The 27513-nt window shown below is 30.9% G+C and overlaps 1 protein-coding gene across 2 annotated transcripts in view; it reads left to right on the top strand.

Annotated features, from left to right (window-relative positions):
* Top3alpha (topoisomerase 3-alpha) overlaps nt 1–27004 on the top strand; it is an 81769-nt gene extending 54765 nt beyond the window's left edge. For both annotated transcript variants that reach the window (XM_076467061.1, XM_076467062.1), the window contains 12 exons: nt 1596–1659; nt 5450–5540; nt 6497–6596; nt 7460–7533; nt 8365–8444; nt 10013–10274; nt 10614–10723; nt 17467–17569; nt 18159–18239; nt 19842–19975; nt 21060–21170; nt 25885–27004. In XM_076467061.1, coding sequence (XP_076323176.1) covers nt 1596–1659; nt 5450–5540; nt 6497–6596; nt 7460–7533; nt 8365–8444; nt 10013–10274; nt 10614–10723; nt 17467–17569; nt 18159–18239; nt 19842–19975; nt 21060–21170; nt 25885–25919 — 1245 coding nt within the window. In that variant the 3' untranslated portion in view covers nt 25920–27004. The remainder of the gene's footprint in view (nt 1–1595; nt 1660–5449; nt 5541–6496; nt 6597–7459; nt 7534–8364; nt 8445–10012; nt 10275–10613; nt 10724–17466; nt 17570–18158; nt 18240–19841; nt 19976–21059; nt 21171–25884) is intronic.
* Nucleotides 27005–27513: the final 509 nt, after the last annotated feature.

The following is a 27513-nucleotide window of genomic DNA, read 5'->3' as shown; positions in this document are numbered from 1 at the left end:
TAAAATATATATTTTGGTTCATAGAAGGGAATTTTCCATGGATCTGAATGCTCCTGCTTTATTCTGTTATCTTGAAGATCATTTTGGAGAATTCCTATCTTCTTTTATCTAGCACAGTGTACAGTCGCTGACTTTATTGATTACTAGATTGACCTTAGTGCTTAAGATAAAATTTGACATAGACTCCTAACCTTTATGATATCTTTTATGGAATTACTAGTCAATAGGAGATCAACAAGAATCTTCTAATCATATTCAACTGCTTTTTGCTTTTGTAATTTTGAATATATTTGGAATTCTTGAAAAAGCTCAAGAACTAGATTATAAATGAGCTGTAGTTTTCTTGGTTTGAACAAATTATAAAGGTGTTTATTACAAGTATATAAGCTTCAACGTAGCATAATAGTTTTAACCATTTATTTTGTGGTATGACTGATTTAATCATGTAAGGAAATTTTATGTGTAGTTAGGAAGCTATTTTAGTTAATGTAAATCTGTGCTGAAATATGTAGGCTCTCAATTGTAATAAATTAGGATTTAGTACCTGGAGATATGGGCATAAGCCTACTTTCAGCCATCTTGTAACCTGTTTGTAAATAACAACTCAAAATAATACATTGGTTTTTGTGAAAAATGCAGTTATGAGATAATTTGTTATGTATGTACTATACTTCAATACTTTTAATGTAAGTTAAGTTGATGGTTGAAAAATTGCATGGATAGTTCTAATCTTTAAAGAGTGTGCATAGGTTACTTCTGTATGAAAATAATTAAATAATTAATGAAAGTTATGAAATTCCAATGAATGTATTTTAAAGTCATAATTGACAATTAACACAAATAAAAACACAAATGAGTCTAAAACATGGTAACGTTTAGAAATTAAAGAAATTATTTTAAACATTTCTTCTTGTTTTTAAATAATTTGCAACATGTATATTAACTAATCTGCAGTGCATCTGTTTAGCATGATTTTTATAATATAATTGCTTTGTAATAGTAGAAATGCTCCACCACAGACAGCTGTTTGCACTAATAATTACAAAAATTTATAAAAAGTTAACATTTTCTGAAAAAGGATTTTTCTTTATTTGGAAATACTGCAGTGGAAAAGTGTTTGGATTGTACTCTTTATTCTTATGCAGCTTATTGCATCAAAATGATTCAATGCACAGAGCTTAAAACTTTCATAAATTTTACAGATATAAACTGTAATGCTTTTATATATTAAAAGTGGTGCTGTTTATTGAAAAGGTAGTAGTTTTTAAGAACTCCAGATTTAATTACTACATTTAAATGTTACATTAACAAAGATATGATCAAAACCTTTACATACAGTCCTAGTGAAAGGCATGTTTTTGTTTTGAGGAGGTTACACTTATTTAAAATTGTATTCCATTATAAAGAAATGGTTGTTGCATGTACCACAGTTTTTACAAATGTCTCAATCTTGAATACCCCAAGTGTGATGAAATATTTTATGGATTTTTGTTTGTGGTACCATTCTATAGATGGCACAGGAGTTTTGGTTACATACATTGATACTGATATACTCACTATGCCCATTGTAGTAAAATTATTATTGCTTTAACTAGGCAAACAGGTTGGATGAGGCATTGGCTCAGTATATTGGAGAACCCCAAGAGTTTGTTCCTGATCGTAAGTATTAAAGGGCACATCAATACTTTTTTTTCAAATAATTTTTGTTATCTTTTTCTGTTTGTTTAATTTATCATTCAACTTTGTAATTTTCTAATCAGTTTATTCCCATGAAAGTTGGTGTTTGAATGTCCAGTGTTGACATTAGGAAGCAGAGTTATCTTAATATTAGCTACTAAGTTCACTCAAACCCATTTTATGTTACTAAAACTATCTAATTATTATAAATCATGTAATGGGATCAGTAACAGGTATTACCACTAATGCCATGGGTAAGTCGGAGTGTGCATGTCATGATCTTTTACAGAGATACATTTAAAATTTAGTTAAAATTATTTGTTATCAATATATGCAAATAAACTTGGCATGAAAGTATAGTTAAAAATCAAATTTCAATATTATATATATATTAACTTTTTCATTTTATAAGGAAATATTTAAATCTTTAACTTCTCAGGTATGAGAATCAGGTCCACCCTCCTCTTTAATTTATTAACCACCCTTCTCTGAAGTGAGGATTTTAATACAAATCTCTCATTATAATAAAAGATATTACTAAAACAAAGTCTAATTGTTTAGCCTTTGATGCTATTTCTTTACGGTCATAAACAAGAAAATCAGTTTCACTTGCTTCACCCACCCATCATATGCTCTTTTATAAATTGCCAGTAATTCTTTTTCCCCTGTAGTGGCATAATGGGATGTCTGTGGACTTACAGCACTAGAAACTAGGTTTTAATAACCATGGTTGGCAGAGCACAGATAAATTGTGTAGCTTTGTGCTTAACTTTGAACAAAGACAAAAAAATCTTCCTTCTATTTTATGCTATAGCATTTATAATATACAGAAAGGCAAAGTTTAAATCTATCAAATAGTGTAAAATGTGTTGTTTTTAGTATAGAACGTTGTCATGTTCATATTCAGTTTGAAAGTTTATTTCATGTTGTTCAGGTCGACTGACAAAGGGAATTAATTCAAGCCTCTTTTGTCCTTATAAAAGCCAGCTAAATTGTAATAATTGTGGGATGTTGTTAGCTTTGTGCATAAATATATAGATATTTAATCTCAATATTTAAACCACTGGGAAATTATAGGAATATAACTAAACAATTACAACTGAAGAAAAGACTTTTCAAGATCTTCTGTAAATGTAATTCTACAAAAATACGTATTCTGAGGAAAAAAGTTAGGACACCCTCACATTTATTCCCACTTAAAATGGCTCAACTCACACAGGTGTATCACACTAGGTGGACATGATTAGAAGATCGTTACTCAGCATTTTGAATGAAGCTTGCCCTATTTAAACCTCAGACATTTAGTTTGGTGTGTTCCTGACTGTTGAAGTGAGAGTGAGCACCATGGTGAGAGCAAATGTACTGTCTGAGGCCTTCAGAAATAAAAATTGTAGCAGCTTATGAGTCTGGTGAGGGATTTGAAAAGATCCCAAATGATTTTGAAATCAGCCATTCCACTGTCTGGAAAATAGTCAACAAGTGGAGGGCTTTCAAAACAACTCCCAGGTTTGGTTGTCTAAGCAAGTTTACTTCGGGAGCAGATTGCAAAATGCTAAAAGAGGTCTCCAAACACCCAAGCATGTGATAATGGAACCTACAGCAGGCTCTGGCTACTGTTGATGTGAAAGTGCATGCCTCTACAATCAGAAAGAGACTGCACAAGTTTAACTTGCATGGGAGGTATGCAAGGAGGAAATCTTTGCTCTCTAAGAGGAACATCAAGGCCAGACTGAAGTTTGCCAGAGAGAATGTAGACAAAGACCAGGACTTCTGGAATAATGTTCTTTGGACAGATGAGTCCAAAATTGAATTATTTGGACACCAGAACAGAGGACACGTTTGGCATAAACCAAATACAGCATTCCAGGAAAAGCATCTCATACCAACTGTGAAGCATGGAGGTGGAAGTGTCATGGTTTGGGGCTGCTTTGCTGCAACAGGACCTGGACAGCTTACAATCATAGAATCCACCATGAATTCTACTGTGTATCAGAGGGTGCTTGAGGATTATTTGAGACCATCTGTAAGAAAATTGAAGCTGAAGTGGAACCAAACCCTGCAACACGACAATGATCCAAAACATACCAGTAAATCCACCAAGGACTGGCTGAAAACTAAGAAATGGAAAGTCCTGGAATGGCTGGGTCAAAGCCCAGATCTTAATCCCATTGTGATGCTGTGGGGTGACTTGAAACAGGCTGAATATGCAAGAAACCCCTCAAACATCTCACAGCTGAAAGAATTCTGCATTGAGGAGTGGGGCAAACTTTCTTCAGACTGATGTCAGAGACTGGTAGATGGCTACAAGAAGCGTCTCACTGCAGTTATTTCAGCCAAAGGGAATAACACTAGGTAGGGTGTCCTAACCTTTTCCTCAGTTAGAATATGCATTTTTGTAGAATTACATGTACAGAAGATCTTGAAAAGTCTTTCCTTCAGTTTTAATTATTTAGTTATATTCCTATAATCTCTCAGTATTTTAAATATTGAAATTAAATATCTATGTGTCCAAAAATGTTACAAAAATACACAGGCTTTCATAGGGTGTCCGAACTTTTTCACATGACTGTGAGGCCTGTTTTTCATATATATTATTTACTTATAGTTATAAAAGTAACTAAAATGTAAAAATTAGGAACCTGTTAGGTAAGATAATGAAAAATAGATGAGTAAATTATTCACAAGATATGCTCACAAACAGTTCATGTTTTACATTATTCAGTGCAGTAAAATGAGGTAATTATTTACAGAGTAATTTGCATCTTGTGTGGCAAGATTATTAGACATGGTTTAAGGAACAATAAAATTAATATAAACAGTAGCAGCACCTTACAAGCCTTAAGGTATTTAGGACAAACACTTATAATTTTCTTTTATAATTTGTAGTTATTTTAGAAAGTGATAAAGGTAACTTAATATTTTTACTGGTAGTGACAAAGCCAGTCAAATTATGTTTATATAGAGTTAGATTAGAGAAAATAACAAAGTGTAAAGTTCTACTGAAAAAGTTTGATATTTAGTTAGGAAGTTTTAAATGCTACACAAATAAAGTTTGGAAATTTTTAAAAAGTATTTTGTAACTTAAATATTACTTTTCACTTATACCAGTCCACATCTTAATTCAGTATATTCACAGACAGATGTGAAGTAAAAATACTTAATTTCAAAATCTAATTTTCTTTTTGTACAAAAGATTTGTAATATTTACTGAACATTTAATATCATGGAAACTGATGGTTACAAAGTTAGTCAAGTTGTCCAGTCCTTTATGGAAATAGTTAATAAGTAACTTGCATAGAATATATACCAGAGTTTTGGCATTGGACATGGTAATTGGTAATTCTAAGTTTTTTTGAATTTGTGAACTTTAGTCATAATCTAGTTTTTGTCAACTCTAACTCTTCATCTGAAAATTTCTTTTTTATGGTCCATTTTGTACTTGTTCTTACAGTATTAACTAGGTTTGTTCAAAGTAAACTGTTTGCATACTGATGACTTTAATTTAACTGGATATTATTGATCAAAACAATAACATTAATAATGGCCTGTTAAATATGAAAATAAATATGAATTATCTTATTACGATATAATTCTTTTTGTAACTTATTTACAAGAATAATCATATTTTGCCAATCGTAATACTGATAATTTTTTACTGAGAAAAACTTTGTTTCTTAAGAATTTTTACTATTGGGTCATCTTTGAAGCAAAATGTTTTTTTATTAATGTTAACAAAAACATACCTCACACATTGTTATCTTGTCTTTTGTAGCTATAGAAGATAGTGGCTTGCATCCTGTTATGAAGTGTCCAAGGTGTGGCAGTGCTGATATTGTAATAAGAAACAGGAAGAATGGCCAAGGGTAGAAGATTTTTATTTTGATGCTAATTATAAAAGTTCTGTATTTTGACTAGTACAGTATTAAATTCGAAAAGGGAACGATCATGGCCTAGTGGTTAGCATTCCAAATACAGATCCTAGGATATATAATGATTTGTGTCCTGTTGTTGCTAAAAAAATAAAACAGTCCTTTGCACTTTAGAGCCTTGGGGATGTTGTGAGGATGACAGTGAAATCCAGCTATTTAATTAGAGTAGTTTAAGAGTTTATGGTGGGGGATGTTGACTGCCTACTTTCACTATCTATCAGTATGGAGGGCTACCACAGATAGCTCGTGTGTAGTTTGGTGTGGATGTCTCATATAAAACAAACCAATCATAAAACGTGGGTATTTTGTGTCATTAAATATGTTAAACCTAAAAAATGTGGTGCAGCTTTTGTTCAGTCATTTTTGTTTTGTTACATAGTTATGGTCTGCCAATAAGCAATAGCTTTCATTCAAATAGCCTAAAACTTGTGGCAAAATAAGTAAGGAAAAAGTAATTAATAAAAAATATTCATAATTGATATAAATTTTTTGAGACAGAATGTAAAATATAATGCTACAGATTTCATTTTAAGTACAAATGAGTTATCAACAGCTTAACATTATGTGAAACATCTGGAGAAAACTTCTTGAACGTGTGCACTTGGCTTAATAAAATTTATGATTACATTGCTGATTTACAAATTTTACAAACACATATATTAATTTTTAAGACTCTACAGAACAGTTAACTAAAATTTCTACCTAAATTTAATAGCATGAAACTTGCTTATAAAACATGAATTTATTGATAAAAGAACTAGAAGTCTTTCATTTGTTGAATAATTGTGAATTTGTTACTGCATTATATACATTTTTCTTGTTATTAAACACTTTTAAGAAGGAGTTTTTTAAAATATGTTATTTCAGTTTTCATGCATGGTTTTCTGTAGGATTTTTCTGTCTTGTATGGGATTTCCCCAGTGTCGTAGTGCTCTTTGGCTTCCTGGATTTGTTGAAAACATTGTGGTAGAAAACTCCTTGTGTTCAGAAGTAAGTCACTTGTAATTAGTATCATAAATCCTTTAAAATAGTTATTTGTGTCAATGCTTGTTATAAAATAATCTGTCTAATTTGATTTCAGCTTAAAATATTTTAGAATCAACTTGAAATTTACTGGGACAAAAACTGGGGATAAAATAATATACAGTTTTAAACATTAACACTGTTTTACTGAAATCCACTTAATGTCATTAGTAATTTGAGAATATTAAGGATGTCTATTCTACTATTATTTCATTCTGTTGTATTGGCAATTAATAATGCAAACTGTCTGCATTAAAACTATCAAAAGGATAAAATTGTAATGAAATTGTGAACATTATTTGATTTCCTGTTGAATGCACATTGAAGATAGTTCATTTCATACTATGTTATTTATTTTTGATGGTTCAAAATTTTTAATTCATTGTTATCCATTATATTAATATATAGTCATGAAAGTGTGAGGCCCCTAAAAGTGCAGGATCTTAGTCCGTGGCCTTGTGAACCTCATATTAATCCAGACCTGGATGTAGTATAACAACCAACCATTTCTCTACCACATTTTTATAGGGTTTACCTTAGACAGGCTATCCTAAAAAGTCTGAATGGTTATTTTCTTTATCTATTTTTCTTGCTGTTGTTTTATTTACATATTTCTATTTAAATGATGCCCCTCTATTTTATATACATATGTTTGATTTTTGATTTTGTTTTATCTTAAAATAACCTTTAGGTTAGAATTATGTGAAGGGTGTAATAGTTTTGATATAATTTTCTGTAGCCTCTGATTCTTTGCTTAGCTGCTCTTTTTTGATTAAAGTGATAACATTTTAGTAAGTCAGATTTATGTCTTTGTTTTCTTAACAATTTAGTGTCATCCTAAACGTGTTCAGAAACTACATTTTAGAGTGAAGAGAGGATCTTTATCACCTTTCTATCCAGATGAGTAAGTGCAAACTATATTTCTGCATGTTGATTAACATCTAATGTTAATTAGTAACACTTTGTGTTATCATCTTTCTACCTTGGTACAGTTTTTTTTCATCTTTTCAGTTTCAGCTTGTTCATTAACAAAGTTTTATGTATCAAAAAGTATTATGAATACTTTGATTTCATCAGTTAATGAGATATTTTTGTCTTTTAAAAGAGAATTTGTTGTTTTGTTTTTGAAAATTAAGTATTTTATGATACTGGGTACAATATTGGACTATTGACAAAAATTTAAAACTGTATGTGATGTTTCTGGTAGAAAAGGAATTAAAAAAATGAATTTTAATGTAGATTCTGTTTAAAAAAACATTAAAACTTTTACCATGGCAATGAAATAAGTTTAGTTATAATTTGAAGTTTCAGTCAGGTTTGGCAGGCCCTGCATAGCCAAGTGGTTAGGGTGCTTGACTCGGAATTTGAGTGTCATGGGTTTAAACCCCTATCACATCAAATGTGCTCATCCTTTAAGCCATGGGGCATTATAATGTGATGGTCAATCCCACTATTCATTGGTAAAAGAATAACCCAAGAGTTGGAGGTGGGTGGTGATGAATAGCTGCTTTCCCTCTAATATTACACTGCAAAATTAGGGATGGCTAGCTCAGATAGCCCTGATGTAGCTTTGTGCAAAATTCAAAACAAAAAATTTGGTAAATTTCATGTGGAATTTAGCTGTACGTAAACATCTAAATGCTCATTTCAGTTATAATAACTGTCTTAGAGTTTGCTGCGTTACCAGATTTCTTATTACAGTGTATACTAATAAATTATGTTGTTTTGTTGAAAGGTTTTCTGGCTGTTTAGGTGGTTGTGATACTAGACTTATGGAGACTCTAGGTGTCAGACCTCTCTCTAACCCAAACACAGGTGAGATTAAGTGTTTGATGTTTATTAAGTCCAGTGTAACCTGTCATTTCTTTGTAACACTAGACCTATGGAAATTTTAGTTGTTGGAACTCACTCTAAATCTATACATTACTGAGATTAAGTGTTTAACGTTTAGTAAGCCTTAGTAAAACCAGTTTTTTGTGATACTGTACTTATGAAGAGGTAATTTGGATCTTGGACCTCTCTCTCTCTCTCTAACCCAAAAATATTAATCTCGGTAAAACCTACCATTGTTTTGAAACACTGAACTAATGCTGAATTAAATGTCACCCTTCTATAACACAAACATAGGAGATGTTTAGCATTTTGTTTTTAGTAAAACCTACAGTATTTTTCTTTTTACTTCTGTAGATTTATCATAAAGATTTTATTGTATTAATACACCCTCACTGATATTATTTTAAAGAGAACAACATTGTGAACAAGTTTTTAAAGAGGGTATTTTTATTATTTTTAACTTTTATTTCAGATGACATTTTTTAAAAACTTCAAGACAGGAGGGATCAAAATTTTACTTAGTCTTTCTGTTGGCAGCTTTATCTGTCTTGATTGAAATGTTACCTTTACAATGAAGTATCTGTTTTTTGATAAACTGAAAACTACTATTTCTTTGGGTTATTGTTTGTTGTGTACTGCTGCTAAACAAGGTTTTTACTCAATACCAGCACTTATCAGGTTTGTTTGGTCACAATAAAGCCTCAAAATTGGAGGGCAGTCTTAGTTACCAACATATTCTGCTGTTTTGCACTTAGTAATTAGTTGTATATTGTTAACACGCCTTTACATTCTTTAGTTTACTCTTTGTTTGTTTTTTTTATTAATAAGTTGATGTAAGACTAATAGACCTGTAACTACTGGGATAGTTTTTTCCCCAGTATTTCAAAAGAGGAGTAACACAAACCAATTTCCAATCTTCTCTGTCCTGTCCACTGTGTGAGGACCTTGAAAAAATAGTAGCAAGTGGTTCACATATCCAATCCTTAATTTCTTTCAAATCCTTGGGTCCATAACATTTGTTTTTCTTTAAACTTTCTAATTTTTCTTAACAAACTTGAAATTAATAGGATTATCTTGTTCAAACTTGTTTTCATCTTGCAGTTGTTCAAGTTAAGAAACAGTAGAATTTAATAACCCAAGAATCCCATAATTATTAGATATTAGCCTTCTTGTGTCATCTATCAAAGGCTTTACTCCTGTCCTGATGTTTTATTTACCCTTAATGTAATTAAAGAAATCCTCACTATCTATTTTTATATTTCCATCCAACCTTTTCTCATACATCCTTTTTTGATGTTCTAATCTCTTGTCATGCTGGTTAATTTAAATTTTTTATGCTTTTCTTTTAATTAAACCTATTACATCCTTTGTTAGCAAATCTAATTTTTTAATTGCAATCTCTCTTCTTTTTTTCCATCTGTAAGAGACAATCTAAAATGGTTAAAAACTCTATTTTTAAACTTTTACCACACTTGATCAGAGTCTTGAATTAATTCAGATGTCCAGTTCATAGCACATAAGTGAATAAGTATCATTTGCATTATATTTAGAATCTAATGAGCAAAGTGAAAGGTCATTCCAGACTGGAACTCATGGTTACAGTTCAAGAAGAAATGATTCATACTGTAGTACCACTGGTGACAGTGGATTTGAGTCAGTGGGAGCTGGAAGCCTTAGTGCAGATGTTAGACCCTTATATTCTCAAAACTCTACTACTACAAATGCTCAACCTCAGAGACTAGTCTCTTCATTTCAAAACAGTGTCGTTGGTCTATCTTCTCAAAGGACATCAGTTTCAAGAGCTGTTCTTAGGTATGGTAATGACTTTTACCTTTTAAATCATCATCGTGCTGTATATGTATTTTATACACAAGTTTTTAAGTAGTGTGTTTGCTTTACTGTATATTCTAATAATAATTTTATACATTAATAGCACCAGTAAATTATATGCATTTGTGTAGTTTTCAGCTAATGGTATATACTAATAACGTACAGCTCATGCTGTGAATAAAGACTGACTTTTACATTATGAACATTTTCTGTATATCTAGAATGTTCCTGTATTATAAAAGCAGTGTTGATTTAAGTTAAATATCATTTAATCCTCTAATTTTTACATAAGTAGTTGTGACATTTGTTTTCTGTTCACAGACAACTAAACCAGTCAAATGTACTGGACCAACTTGGTCAACAAGACATTGTCTGTAAATGTGGTGAAACAGCATTACTATTGACAGTCAAGAAAAATGGACCAAATATGGGTATGTGCTCAGATTCTGTTAGCTAGTTATGCTGTATAAACTTGTCGTTAAATGAAAAGTTTCTATGGAATGTATTTTAAAGTAATTTTTTATGCCACTGTCATAGTGAATGCTTAGATATAGCAAAATTTTATTCATCAAAAAATGATAATAAATATGTCACGACAGATAACTGCTAATAACTGATGAACATAGAAGGGTTGAACAAAATAGTGGAAGCATGTCACCTTTTTTCTTTTCATTCCAAGTTTTGGTGTCTATAAGAAGGGAAAATAAAATATTGCAGATTTGAAGTACATTATTCAACGTTCTTGCATTGTCTTTATGTAAGCAGTTTTTTGTTTTCTCCAGAGAAAGGTTATAAGATTGACAGTCTTTTAGGGTATTTCAGATGTGCAAAGAAGCATGGGTTTTAAAAATGCTATGCTAAAAAGATAGGTCAGATTTCTAAAGAGGCATGAATTGTAAAAATGCTGTATTGAAATTGTATGTCAGTTTTCCAAAAAGGCATGAGTTGTAAAAATTCCAAACTGAAAAAAAATGTCAGATTTCCAGAGAGACACATTGTGAAACCTTGCTAGACTCTCAGTGATATATACTGTTAAATAATTAACTTATCCCAAGGAACAGTGTAAAAAATTATGTCAGCATAGATGTTAAAAGTAAAATAACATCAGAAAAATGTAACTGTGGTAAAAAAATTAATTTGAACAAATCAAGATTAAGAATTATTAACATGAGTAATGTGGTGAAAACAACTGACACAGCATCTGAAGTGTTCACAGATGTCACTTATAGTCTCTAACAAACTATCATAGCAACTCAGGGGAACTCCACATGGGTTACAATAGTATATCTACCATTCAGAAACCTCTACACAAAAAATGCAAAAAACCTAAGTAAAGTTGCGTCAAGGAAATAAAAATTTGACCAAAGGTCAATGAAAATATGTGGTTTGGTCAGATAGTCCCTCTTTTACATTTTTCTAATCAAATAAATATATTTATGCGTAGCAGAAACCAAAAAATGAAAACTTTACAACCTAGAATGGGTCTGTGATAATATGGACAGCTTTTTATTGGAATAGTTCAGAAAGTTAAGATAACAGCAAGTGCTTATTTAACTTATTGGAGACCAAATGCCTCCTGTGGTGTATTCTGTGTTTCCAAATGGAGCTGATTTATTTCATCAAGATAATACACCAAATAATACTGTTGAATTTGTTAAATTGGTTCAAGGAACACGAGGAAGAGTTTTAATACCAAACTTTATCACCATGTTTACCAAATTTAAATGTTATTGAGCTTTTATGGTGAAGTTTGAAACTAATTTTTGAGGCTGTTTTCCACCATGGGTATCATTTCAACAGTGAAGAAGCTTTGATCTATCAACATATAAAAGTATCATTGTCTAATTCACAACACCTTGTTTCATTTACTTGACATCATATTAATTCCTTCAGCATGGACTTGGTACCTGGGACTGACCTAATAACCATTTTGTGCTTATTATAGTTTTCATGCTATTACTTTTAAATTACTAAGCATATGTTCACAAAACTTGACAGATTATCAGTAAAATATCATATTTTTTATTAAGTTTAAGGTTTGTTAATCAGTGTTTTTCGATGCCTTTTTTATTTTTGCATGTTACCTATCTGACCTGCAAAGTAATTATCATTTTAATTTTTTCACATCAGAAATTTTTCAAATTTCATGTGCAAAATCCTTATAATTTCCAGATAGTTTTTTCAAATGTTTCTTAAGAAAAACTTTATTTTCACTAACAAATCTCTGTTTGGCTTCAGTCAATTTGACTAATCTCATAACCTCTGTATAGAATTAGGAAATACATATAGATTATGCCTTTTTCATTCTAGATTCACGACATATTATAAAACAAAAACATAAATGTTTAGACTAAATAACTTAAAATTTGTAACATTATTCATTTATATAAATTTATTACTTTTATTATATTGACCTTTCAGCTTTGTCTGGCTAACAATACAGAAGTTACAATGATGCAGTACATGTTACTGTATTCAATACTATAAAACTGATCTTTAGTTTTCACGAAGTGACCTATATTGATTGTTTTAGTTGGTTAGTATTTGGTAAAATACATTCACATTTCAATTACTATAAACTATATGTTTATAGATTGTTACTATTTACAAACAAGTTCTTTAACTTATTTTTCTTAAAACATAAAACAGTAAAGAAAGAAGTGAAGCAAACAATTATCCTTCGAGGTAGAACCTTTGTACTTTGTTGCTTGTTTTAGCTTGCTAAGCCTTAAGAATTTTGCAATGGAGGATGTGAAACAAAATATTTTTTTTAGGTTTTATATATACATTTGAATAACCAAAAACCCATAAATTACTTCATTAATACCATAGAATTTCATTAAAATTTATCAAGTTTAATAATTAGCTTTATCTGTTTCAAATAAAATACAAAATCATGAACACACTAAAGACTCAACTTACTAGCAGGAAGGTTTATGTGGAAAGAAAGAGAGGGCACTATTACATTTGAGAATGGCTGAAAAAATCACCAAGGGGACTTTCTGAGCTTCTGATTAATTATTTACATGTCATATATAGAAGTAAGTGCATGTAAGGGACTGTTTCCAAAAATGGAAAGAGGTGAGGAGAAGCCATTTATTTCATTCACTAAATATAGTGATAGCATAGTAAATAGAGAGGATAAAAGATTTTTATTTTATATCCTATCTTGTCAGTATTGGTGATTTCAGTTCTTACTTTGTAAAAAACTGTAAGACTTTGTACTTTGATATCACAAATATCTAATTTGAACCAGTACTGCCTTCAACATACCACATAACTCATAAAAATCAAAGTTTAGGTGTGTTTGTTTAATATTTACTTTTAAATTTAGAAATTAAATAATGTGCAATATGAAAACTTAAATTATAATCTACAGTTTGATACCAAACTTACAGTGATAAATTAGTAAAATAGCAGTACAATAAGTGTAATGTTATGAACTGGCATTTTCATAATTTTATCTATTCTTCTATGCTGCTTTATAAACATCAATGTTGTCAGTGCAACTTTTCAAGTGGGTAGAAATAGTATCAGTGAAGTATACAATTTCAAATTGAATGGTTTGTCAGATGAAGGAGGTTTTTTTATCATTATCTCTAGTGACATAAATTTTGAAAACTACATTTTGATCCATGTGATAGGCACAGTACAGATAATCCGTTGTGTATCTTTGTGTAAAACAATTAACAAACACATTTTGTACTAGAATTCTAAACAAAAAAGTGTTTTAACCATCTCACCATGGACATTCTTTACTGTAAATGTGACTTAGACTGAAAATTTAGTCAAACTAGTTTTTGTTTATGTCATATGAATTAGTATAACATAAACTCGTAACTAATAATCCATATTTTAGTAGTATATAAGTTTCAAGTTCTGAATTTTATGAGAAATTATTTTAAAAATCCAGAATTTACTCTCATATGAGAAATTTAACTTTTTTTTTCTTGGCAATCCTTCTTCTCTAATTTATTGACCACCTCTCTAATAGATACAAAATTTAACACAAATAAATCACTATAAAATCAACATTGCTGAGACAAAATGTAAGTTTTATAACCTTCAATCTTGTTTGGTTACAGAGCTATCAAATAAAAGATCAGAGCCCTCTTGCCACACCCACATGCCACATCCTGTCTTTCAGGATTTGTTAATAGTTCTTTCATATGTTTAATGTTATATTACTCTTAATCACTAGAATGTATTAGTTTTATTTCTGTCAAAAGACATATTGTATTACATTGTGTTATGAACAGAAAATTATTTATTTCTCTTTTAGTACAAGTTTATTTCCAATGAGAAAGGTGGAAGCTTGGAAGAATTTATTATAGCTCTTGTTGCATAGTTAAAAAGCTAGGAAAAATTGTCATAGTTAGAGGAAATTGCCTGCATTTTGCTTATTAGTATTCATTTTCTTTGGTGGATTATTTAATTAAATAAAAATTATTTTGTTCACTACTACCATTAATATAAAAAAGTAGGGTTAAGTACCATTCACAGTGAACAACAAAAAAAGAACAATCAATGATGTCGAGAAACCCACTTGTTGAGAAATTTATATGCAAAAACGGCTCGTTTGGGTCGAGAAAATATTTTACATAGAAGGTCGAAACGTTGTTCGCTCTTCTATGTAAAATATTTTCTCAACCCAAACAAGCCGTTTTTGCATATAAAAAAAAAAAGAACACATTGATTAAAAATTTTATTTCTTGTTTTTCGTGTGTATTTTTATTTGTTACTATAAAAGTAACTGAAATGTAAAAATAGGAATCCCTCTAAGTTAGTTAAGGTTAGATTAGATAAAATTGATAAAAACAATTTTGTGAGGCACATGGGGAGCAGCTTGGAGTAGTTTGCGATTGATATTATTCAGCAGCGTAATGTAAGGTCCATGTTCCTCAAGTGATTTATAACTTATAATGGCACTAAATGTTCTACTACAGTAGTAGTTAGACATGGTTCAAAGAGCAAGAAAACAGTAAAACTTAAGTGTATACTGTTACTAGTTTAAAGCTACTTTGGGCAAATAAACAGTTTCATGTTACAATTTGAAGTAATTCTCAAAAATAAAAAGGGTAATTTAGGTTGTTTTTTATTTTTTTATAGTTACAATATCAATCAAATTGACTAGCCTCGTATAGAGTTAAGATAGATTAAATAACACAAAATATAAAGTTTTTACTGAAAACACTTGAAATGTGTTTAAAATGTTTTGGAGATTGTGTAAATGAAATTTGAGGTTTTTGAGGTGAAGAAAAGTAATAGTCTTAATCTTAGCATGAAAATAACTTTGCACTCATACTAGTAAAAAAAAAAAGTCATGATATATTCATGGACAAATCTTTTATTTTAGTTCATTAAAAGCACTTTGTTAAAAAAATCTGATTTTTCTCTGTGTAAAAGGCAATGTTTACCAAAAGTCTGCTAAATTTTTTAAGATACTCATACCATATTAAAAGCTAGTAATATCAAAACTGTAACAATTTGAAATAAGTACAGAGTGGTTATGTGATCAGTTAATTTGACTGATCCCATGTAGAGAGAGGTAAATAATAGTTCTGTTCCTTCAATGGTTGATCAGATGTTAAAGGGTAGGTGTTACAATAGGTATAAATTGGTTTTTCACTATACTCTTATGAGAAGATTTTTTTTTCTAGGTGCCATATCATCTTGTGAGAATGGATTATCTTGCTGTTGGTTTGTTTACTGATGAATTAGTGAGCAAATGAATGTAGATAAATGATTTGTGGATATGAGGAGATAAATTAACATGAATAATTGTGCCAAAGAGATACAATACAGAATTTTTTTTTAGGACCCGACCTTTTGAGAACTTAATTTTTAGAATTTGGAAATTAAGAAAATGAAGCTAGAGGCTAAAAATTCTATAATTTCTAACCCCATGTGCAGGACAGTCAAGTAGAAAGTTGTTCTTATGCAAGTTTAAACTTTGTGGTAGATACAAATGTTCATGTCTTCAAGGTGACATGATCAGATGTGATGATGTTATTGTAACAACATCTATTTATAGTATAATATATGCTGTTAAAGTAAAAGTTAGTTCTAATAGGAATCTTTCTAAGTTATTATATAGGGAAACATATGCTAAACATTCAGGTGAAGCCAAATCTGGCATACAGTTTACCCCTTGTTACTGAGTTATACTGTTTGATTGGAATTCCACTCCTCATTAGTAACTCTGGATGAAGACAAGGAAAAGAAACCATCCTTCTTACAGTTGTAAAGTTTGTTGTACATGTTACTCACGAAAATGAACTTACATAGAACGTGAAAAATGTGTAACATTAACAAATGGTGAATTGAAAAAATAGATAGGGCTTCATGTTTTTAGTATCCCAAACAGCTTGTTTGCTGAATAATTTTGAAGAATGAATTAATAGCATCAGTACTGGATATTTTTTAAATGTTACATGACTGTGGCAATCAACAACAGGTAAACACTTAGACTATATTTATATGCTAGTGTTTTTTCTTCTTTGCCAAAAAGTGAAATTCAGTGATGAAAAAATGATGTAGAGATCTAATCAGGTTTTCCATTCACTGCTACCACTGTAACTGTTTCTCCACACCCGCAGCTCCAGTACTGTTTGGAGGAGTGAAGTAAATAGAGTAGACCTTATATTGTAATGCAATGTAACCATTCTTTAACTGATGATACATCAAATTCAAACTATATTTGTTATTTCTTTGGCTCATTATTTAAACTTGGGCAGTCTGTTCTTTAGGATACTGCTAAAATTTAATTTTCTATTCTGATTAATTTTGAATTTTGAACTTACTGTTCATGTTATTTATATCACAAATCTTTATATTACTGTGTCATGTTTTGCTTCATTAATTTGTAATATGTCAAAAAACTTCCAACATAACATGGTTTAGTGATCCATTATGTATGCTTCAGACGTGTATAAAAAGATTGTTAAATATGTGACTTTATCTACTATACTTTAGATACTTATAAAATGAACATTTCTAAAATATCTGATTGTTTCATTTTGTACATCTCAAATGTTTGTAAGAAAGATTGAAGTATTTGAATCATCATGTTATACATTTCAAATAGCTGTGTAAAACAAATATTTGTTTCTGTAATTTGAATTAGGTGGTTTATCTTTAAACCAAATTTATTATTATATCTTGTTTTTTCCAGGAAGACAGTTTTATAGGTGTGGTAAAAGAGAAAATGAATGCAACTTCTTTTTGTGGGCAGATGATGGTGCAACCCCGATGTCTTCTGACCAAGATCTCATAAGGTTTAAACATAACTTGTTTTGCTGTATTATTCTTTTCTTATGTTTTATGTTTTGTTATTTCTTATTATCAACTGAGTTATTTTTATAGCTCTTTATTTTGTTTGGATGAAATATTTATTGAAGTTCTAAAGCCTTGAAATTATACATATTGTTTCAGTTTGTTTTCTTTGGGCTATGAAAAGAAGTGACAAATAGGGATATGAGAATTAAGAGATAAAAGAGTATACTGTAAGGTATCTGTGTTGATTATGTTATTAATATATACTTCTCTCTCATAGCTTATGGTAAACAGAACATAAAGCTTCTTTATATTAGTTCTTTCTGTTTTGTGAGTTTCGTTTGAAGAAAATAATTGGGTATTGACGACCAGAAAGAAAAATGGCCAATGGTCTCAGTTGAGTAGGCTTAATTAGAACTAAAGAAGATATTTTTCATCAATTTGATCATCATCTGATTAGCAGTTCATTTAAAGTATTCTAACAAAAATGAGCAGTTTGTTAAAAGTAACCATTGTATGTGTGACAGATTTGTTTCTTTCTGTGTAGTACTAAATCTTGTATAACAGTTCACATTTATCTATCTTTTGTAGGTCATCAAATGGCAACAATTTGAATTACGAGGCATTGAATCACCAAGATGTGCACTGTCAGTGTGGTGGTGTTGCAAAACTGTAAGCATTCTCATGTATTATGTGTTTAATTTTATCTTAAAGGATTTTTAGTTCTGCTTATACACATAAACTAAGTTTTAATTTTATTTATAAGTAATTTAATATTTTCTTCAAAAAAAGAAATGCAAAAGGGGTATTTTTGTTATTTTAAAGAGAAATATATGTAATAACGTTACAAGTTCAGAGTATGTGATGTTACACGTGTTAAGGCACTGATTGTCAGACCAAAATGACAATAAAAGTTGTGCACTTTGAAAACGGAGGAAAACATCGGATTTTTCGCCAAAATGCATTCGTGTCCAATAAATTTGTTTGAGAGATCTGCATGTTCTGCAAGTGCAACATGTGCAAAATCCCTATAAAAGTGATGAGTTCTCGGTTTCCATAGCTCAGTGTTAAGCCACCAACACGCAATACAGTTACGCCAAGACTGACTGAAGCACAATGCAACAACACCATTGGTTGCTTGGAAGCAGGCGAATCTCGATCAGATGTTGCTAGAGCAACTATGTCCACCCAAGCACCATCACAAGGCTATGGAATTGTCACCAACAACATGGATGAACTTGTGACCATCCACGATCTGGCAGACCTCGTGTGACCACGCCCGCACAATATCGCTACATCCGGTTACGTCACCTTCGGGATAGGACCACCACTGCAACGTCTACTGCCTCAACCCTACCAGGGCTGCGTAGGATTTATGATCAGACCTTACCCAATTGTCGACGAGATTCTTAGGCCCCATGTGCAACCCATCATGGTGAACGTCAACGACGTTTTTCAACATGACAACGCCCGTCCTCACACTGTCTTCTTGAGACACCACAACATCAATGTTCTTCCCTGGCCCTCCAAATTACCAGGTTTAAACCCCATCAAACATCTTTGGGACGAGTTGGACTGACTTCTGCGACGGCGACAACCTCAACCGCAGACTCTACCTCGGCTTGCAACAGCTTTGCAGGCTGAGTGGACAGCCATTCCACAGGATGTGATTCATCATCTCATCGCTTCCATGGGCAGGAGATGCCAAGCAATTATTGATGTTCACAGGGGGCATACTCATTATTGACGTTGAGTGATGTTAAATTTCAACTAGTGAGCGTGGACTTAGTCTTTGCAGACTTTGGATGTTCAGCAGTGAATGTGCAAAGTTTCACACGTCATACAGAACTACCCGGAATAAACTTGTTAACAATATGTCTCAAATTTTGCCTTTTGCATTTCTTTTTTTTGAAGAGTATATTTTCAAACAGTTTTATTCCTCTTTCATATTATGAATCATAATTTCTTAAAACATTTAAACATTTTGTGAAGTTTATATATATAAAAGCCATTATACATTTAATATTTTTCATTATGATCAGTGAACTGGGTGTAGCATTTTTTTAATCTATAAATAGTTTCAGAATAATCAAAGACCAGTAATATTTTAATTAGACACTGATTAATAAAAAGTGTAAATGAACATTATATTGTTTGTCGTGAGATGTTATACTGCAGAGCATAGCACAGTAATCATAAGTAAAATAGTTTATTTTTTATTTTATTTTTATTAATGTCACAGAAACTTAATAAAAGGTGATTGTTTCATTTCAGTTTAACAGTCCAGAAGGAAGGACCAAACAAAGGACGTCAGTTTTACGTGTGTGCCAAACCCCAAGGACAACAGTGTCAGTTCTTCCAGTGGGCAGATGGAGTTCTTGCTGGTTCATCTTTCTCAGCCAGTCGAGGTTGGTATTAGTCTGTTTTGTCATTGACTTTGCTGAAGTCAGAAAAAAAAGAGTAAACTTTAAACTCTAAGCTTAGTGTCACAAAGTAAGTGACTGGTAAAGTAATAAAGGTGTTTATATTTTTAATTTTATTTTACAGCTTGCTAGAATTAATTATTTAGCAGTTTGCTGTGTTAACATCTTGCAAGGTCAGAAATAATTCAGGCTATTCTGATATTTTTATATTTTAAAGTTTCTGAAGTGTTATATATAAATGCATACACACAACTTTCAAAGGATAAGAATAGTGATAAATACAATTTATCTAAACATATTTGCAATATTATGTTTATGGGTTTGCAGTAGTGTTTTATTAAAATCTAGAACCATTTCACCTGTGGCCTTATCTGTATGATACCAATGCTCTGATTATGAGATTATCACTATTTTTACCTAGCAGAATTGTTAGTGTTATCCTTTTCTGACTTGAAAAAAATACTTAAAATGAACAGAGTTTTAAAATTAAATGAAATTGATATTTGTTTTGTGATTACACATTCAGAAATTGTTTGGACGGAGCTACTACCTTTAAAATTGTACTGTTTTCTGTTACAGAGAAAGTAGCTTTAGTCCTAAACATAGTTTTGTGTATGTTAAGGGAAAGTAAACTTATTTTAAAACAATGTATACACAAACAAATTTTGCCAATTCGGTCCAGTGCAGGAAATTATGTATTACTTCATAAATTCCTATACCAGATTGTTTTGTAAATTCATCAACAGTGTGTTATCAACAGGTATATTATAACATGACAGTAAGAATTAATAAGTTTTATTACCAAGTTCAGATACTAACCACGTTCTCTAATTTGAGTTCTGATAGTAAAATATACATAAAAAAAAGAAAGGGTTTTGTTGCATATAACATAAGTTATGTAGGTACAGCAGTATATTACTAAGACTAAAGGATGCATGTAGGTGATGTTACACAAGGTTATCATTGTATTTTTAAATAGTGGATTTAGTATTTTCATAAGTTGGATTTAGAAGATACTAAAGTTTGATGTTTTTCACTAAATTTGTTGATTTTTATTTTGTATGTGTAGGTGGGGGTCGAGGGCGAGGTGTCAGAAGACCCCCGACAGTACCTTCTGTAGGGAAAAACATGAAGCAAGGGACAAAAAGAAAGAGAAAGTGTGGTATATGTGGACAGGAAGGTAAATTTCTCATCCTAGTTCTAGTAGAGCTTAATTTTTTTCTGTTATAAAGTTTGTATTCTGTGAGGATTGTTGAAGATTCTTTAACCTTATAACAGTATCTGGGTCACAGTGCATACGTTGTGGCCTTTTATGTAGTTACATTCAAAATTTAATTAAGCAACTTTATTATCAGTGTATATTAATAATTGTGACATCAAAATATGTTTTTTATTTATATTTTATCCAGATTTTAACTTCTCAATTTCAAAAGGAAGTATGTAAAAAATTCTCGGTCTTCATGTACGTGTGTCACGTTATGTCTCTGAACACTATACTACCCTTTTAGACTTTCTACCATTATATGGTTTTCTGAATGTCCAGTATACTGTTGATATTAAGAGACCAACTGTAAATTTAGAACCTCCAATTAAAATATCAATAAAGTATAAACCTTTGAGGACATGCCATTTCCTCCATATCATTCTGTGTTTCACAAAATGTCAGTAATTTTCTCTGACATAACTGTTCCATTATTTATCACCAATAGAGAGAACTGTTTTTTCTTTAAAATATTCCTTATTCTGTTATCTTATTTTGGTGGCTTTAAGAAGACATTTAATCACAGCTTCATTGTTTATGTGATGATTTGAAAGCCAGTTAAATGTAGTAGTTTTGAGACATTCTTGTAAATGGTCTCAAATGCATATTTGAAAAGGACATTAATGAATTTGTGGAAGGTCAACACAGTATGAAACAATTAATGCTCATATGGAATACTCTCACATACGAATTAGTGAAAAAGACTTCAACACTAATATAAACTCAGAATTTCTTATTTTTTATGAATACTTTTTATTTTTTGAGCAAAGTAACTGAAATGTAAAAATGAGAAACTCCTTAGGTTAGACAACAAAAAGTAGGAAAAAATTCACAGGACCGGACCAGCTCAAGCTCACTATGATTGTAACTCGGTTACTGTAAGTTCTCCCAGTGTTGTAGTTAGAAAGAGCCCAAAGACATTATTAAGTAATATAATTAAAAACAAACTGACATGTGAAAGGGTTAGAAAGCTGAGGCTACTTCAAGAAGTAGCTGTAAGTGTCTGTTACAAGTTGCAGTCATTTTATATAGAAAGGGATTAATTTTATTTTGTATGTTTAATTTTTTTCTTTCTCTGTTTATTGATTGTTTCAATAAATTTATTGTGAGGGTAGATCAACTAAGAGATAAAATAAATTTTTACTAAAAACAATATATTCATCAGACATTCTAAAGGCTATGGAGATGAAATATAAAAACTATAATATGAAAGAAATGTTTTTATTCTTACTGTGAAAACCACCTTTAGTGTGGTTGAAATAATATTTTTTTCAGACAAAATATAGCTTAGTTAGCTCAATGAATTATAATGGAATTCAATAGTATCAGTATAGTTAATTATGTTTTTTTTTGGTTATTTCAATTATATATATACAAAATCTTAACAAATTTATTTCGTTTCACAACCTCCATGTGCAAAGTTTGAAAAAGTCTTAGCAACCTAAAGCAGCAAATGATTACAAACGTTGACCTATACTTATTTATTTACAGTTCTATGTTTTAAGAAAAATAAGTTTAGAACTTATTTGGAAATAGTAATAGTGTATATAGATATACACTGCTGGCAAAAATCGTAAGGCCAATGAACATGAAAAAGAAATATGCATTTTGCATTGTTAGACCCAATCACTTATTTGAGTAGAGCTTCGAAAGATGAACATAAGAAAAGGGAAAATAAAAATAAAAAACTTTTTTAGCATTTAATAGGGAAAATGTGAACACTATGAAATTAGCCTAAATATTATCTGGTCAAAAGTTTAAGACCATACCAAAAAAAAGTCCTACACAAGGTAGGAAATGCTCAACAAGAGGTTTCAGTAGTGAGTTGCACGGCCATCATTGCGAATAATTTCAAACATTTGCTTTGGCATGGCCAATATAAGCATTTGCAAAAGGCTGGCTGGAATGTTATTCCAAGTGGTGAAGATGGCTTCACAAAGATCATGCACTGTTTGGAATTGACGTCTATTTCTATAGACTTCCCTTGCCATCCACCCCCAAACATTTTCCATGGGGTTCAGTTCGGACGAACATGCTGGATAGTCCAAAAGAATCACGTTATTCGCCATGAAAAAGTACTTTGTCTTCTAAGCATTGTGGATTGCAGCATTGTCCTGCTGAAAGATCCAGTCATTTCCACACAAGCGAGAGCCTTCAGTCAATAAGGATGCTTTCTCCAACATGCCAATGTAGCCAGCTGCTGTTTGACACCCCTGTATAACCCAAAGTTCCATTGTTCTGTGGAAGGAGAAAACACCCCAGATCGTGATGGAACCTCCTCCACTGTGTCATGTAGAAAACGTCTCCAGTGGGATATCCTTATCATGCCAGTAACATTGGAAGCCATCTGAACCATCCAGGTTAAATTTTTTCTCATCAGAGAACAAAACCTTCCACTTTTCTATGTCCCATGTTTGGTGCTTCTCAGCAAAGTTTAATTGAGCTGTTTTGTGGTGTGGAAGGAGGCGTGGCCTTTGAAGATGTTTACAATGTTTAAAGCCTTTTTCTCGTAGATACCGTCTTATTGTTTTTGAGCTGCATTCTGTGTCTGTAAGGGCCTTAATCTGGTTTGACAATCAGCTAGTGTCAATCCTCCTCCTTCTTGGGTCGACCATGTGAAATTCTCATTCCATATCCCTCAAGGTCTTTTAAGAAATTTGCAACAGCAGTTTTACTACGCCTAATCTCACCAGCGATGGTACGTTGAGAGAGACCTTGCTTTTGCAGCTCGACAATTCTGCCACGTTCAAACTCTGTCAACTTTTTAGCATTTGCCTTGTTTTTACCCAATGTAACACAGGAGATGTCAGTGGGAGATGTTGACAACGCTAATGTTTGAACAAAAATGACTAAATTTTGTTATGTGTTTACCAATTAATGCTTTGTTTCAGTATGGTCTTAAACTTTTAACCAGCTACTAAGTATTAAGGCTAATTTCATGGTGTTCACATTTTCTCTATTAAATGCTAAAAAGTTTTTTTATTTTCTCTTCTTATTTTCATCTTTCTCAAATAAGTGGTTGAGTCTAACAATGCAAAATGCATATTTTTTCTTTATGATAATTGACCTTAAGATTTTGGCCAGCAGAGTATAATGTATAATAATTGAAATGTGATAGTATTTTACTAAATACTGGTCTATGAAAGCACAGCTAAGAAAGGTCATTTATAAAGACTAAAGGTCAGTTTTTTGTTATTGGGTATGGTTAGACTAGTGAGTGAACACTGTGTCAATACAACTTCTAGGCATGAGGGAAGGTCAATATAATAAAAATAATAAGTATATATAAATGTGTAATATTATGAAATTAAGTTATTAAAATAAACACTTGTGTTTTAATTTTACAATTTAAAGTCATTCTAAAATGAAAAAGTATACTTTATTTTCCTGATTTTTTATGATGGTTACAAGGTCAGTCAAAATGACAGACCTCATAGAGTTAAGATAGAGAAAATAACAAAAAAAATGTAAAGTTTTACTGAAAACAAATGTTTGATATGTATTTAGGAGGTTTTAGAGATTACATAAATAATATTTGAGATTTTTGAAACAAAGAATACTTTTTTTAATCATAACATGAAAATCACTTCACACTCAGACTAGTAAAGAAGGTGACTCTATTTTCACAAACAAATTATTCTTAAAAATACTTCATTAAAAAAAACCCTAATTTTTTATGTACAAAAGGTTTGTAGTCTTTACTGAAGTATACCAAATTTTGTGAAGGTACATGTACTGCATCAAATGTTATAGTATAAATACTTAAGGAGTTCTAAAATTACTAAGTTTAACATTTTATTTAGTCAAATTGAAATATGGTGTATTTGTTGTTTTTTTGCATGTATAAGATATAACACATAGCTGTGATTTTAGTTACTAAGGTGTAGTTTAAAAGGCTCATTTAGTGGTCTAAAATTAACATGAAATATCACAGTAATGTAACTTATAAATCTGTGGTACAATACAAACAAATACTGAGCTGATTACATTAACCTTAGATTATTGTTCTTTATCAGTGTGGTCAATGTGTTGCATGTCGAGATAAAAAAAAACTTAATAAGCCATTGTTACTGTTACTCATTGCACTTTCATGATGAATAAAACATGAATACAGTGGCTGGTCAGTTTGACAGCCAAACCAATAGAAATATAGGAGTATATATACTCTTAAAAAGTAACATTTTCTTTGAAAGTGTAGTGTTTTCTCTTTTTTAAATACTTATATAATTGATTCTGCAAATTACTACATCAGGTACTTCATATTGTGATTCCTGGACATTTTAAGTTATAGGAAGGAAATATTTGTAGATATTATGATCTGTGGTGACCTCTTAGAAGTACTGTTGCAGTTGTATGTTTATAACTTATAAAATTAGCAACTCTTGGTAGCAATTAGACAACTATTTATGAAAAATATGATATTGAATTTAAAAACAAACTTTAATGTCATTTACTACTTACAAGAATTCTTTGTAACATGGTTTTGGTTTACCTTAATCATTGCTTTTCCTGATAAATATTTGCATTTTTGTATTTATATATATTAGTTTTAACTTGTTTATTTTATTGTGTTTGTATCATTTCTGTATTTCAATATCTGTGCATATGTAATTTTTGTTTTTGTTATTTTCAGGTCATACACGTAAATCTTGTCCAACGAATAGCTAGTATGAGACTGACCATTTCAGTATGCCCATTACAACATTATGTGCTAATAACTTAAAATTTGAATATTTTTGGACTGATTTTTATAATAAGCCTTTCTAGTGGCATAATAGGAATATTAATTTTCATATTTGACATACTAAGCTTTGGAAGCAATCACAACAATTGAAGTTTACTAGGTTTGAACTGTGTTTAAAAAACGTTTCAGTTATGGTATGACCCCTTCAGTTACTTCTACCATTTGTTGTGGTGGCTAAAGATGTGCTTCAGTAATCTCCATTCATTCAGTTTCAGGGGTTTTCAACAAATAACAAACTGATAGAAATCTGAAGAGTGATGTTGATAAAGAAACTTTTAAATTTTAGATTGATGATGGTAAAAGAAATCTCCAGTGATATAAGGAAAATAGAAAACAAACTATTTCCATGATACAAGTATAGCAGGTAGTCTTAGTGTTACATTATCTGGTAAAAAATTATTTAAAGCATCTTTTTTAATGTGTGGTTAGAAAATAAAAGTTGTTTGAAAGGGTTAATACATTTTCAACTGTGCTCAAAATTTTCATTTAAACTATCAAGAATTATAAATAGTAACTGATTTTAAGTTTAGGTTTATGTTATCATTGGCAAACAGTTGGAAGTAATTCAATTGGAAAATTTGCTGTTCATCATCTTTGGCTGAAAAGGGAAGAAAAGAACTGTAATACAGCCCAACAAAATTTCTTAACCATTCAACTGAGTAACTTCTTTTCTCAGAGTAAAGTCAGAGAAAAGGTAAAATCACATATTCTTTAGTTGGCCATAAGATCAGACTTTTGTTGGTATCAACAAAAAATGTAACTCCTTTGCTTAACTTAAACATTTGCAATGTTTTTTCTACATTTGTGTGGTTGATTTTTTTTTAACAATATCATTTTGGGACATTGCTTATGTTTGGTAACTGAACTGTTATCCTGTATAGTCCATTGTATATAACTTTTTGACATAAATGTTTTTGTAATTTAGGTTTTCTTGGAGTATTTTTCATTTTGAACATATTGGCACGAATGTATAGATTGTCAGAATAAAATATTGCAGTGTGGATGAAAACATATTACAGTTGTCAAGTGCTAATTCTTTAAGTGGGGCTAGGTAACATTTAAATAAATAATGGAAAGGTTTTTGATTCAGATAATTTTAATAAGGCTTCTAATCAGTGGATATGATTTTTTTATAATCCTGTTTTTGTTTTTTCAGTGATCACAATATTTAGTCATTTAGTTGTTGTTTTTTATTATTACAAGAGGAATTGCAGATTTCTTTTGTTCAGTTGTCATTATTAGAATGGATTATTTGCTGCATAATATCCATTCATTAGAAGAGCCTGAGGTGTACCTGATGCATTGTGTGCTCACCTACAATTGTTAATGTTTGTTTGTTTTTTGAATTTCTCGCAAAGCTACTCGAGGGCTATCTGCGCTAGCCGTCCCTAATTTAGCAGTGTAAGACTAGAGGGAAGGCAACTAGTCATCACCACCCACTGCCAACTCTTGGGCTACTCTTTTACCAACAAATAGTGGGATTGACTGTCACATTGTAATGCCCCCACGGCTGAGAGG

The sequence above is a fragment of the Tachypleus tridentatus genome, chromosome 11 (assembly GCF_004210375.1).
Source record: "Tachypleus tridentatus isolate NWPU-2018 chromosome 11, ASM421037v1, whole genome shotgun sequence".
In the NCBI taxonomy this organism is placed as follows: Eukaryota; Metazoa; Arthropoda; class Merostomata; order Xiphosura; family Limulidae; genus Tachypleus; species Tachypleus tridentatus.
Note: the sequence above shows the minus strand (reverse complement) of the source record. Positions and strands in the feature narration are given on the sequence as shown.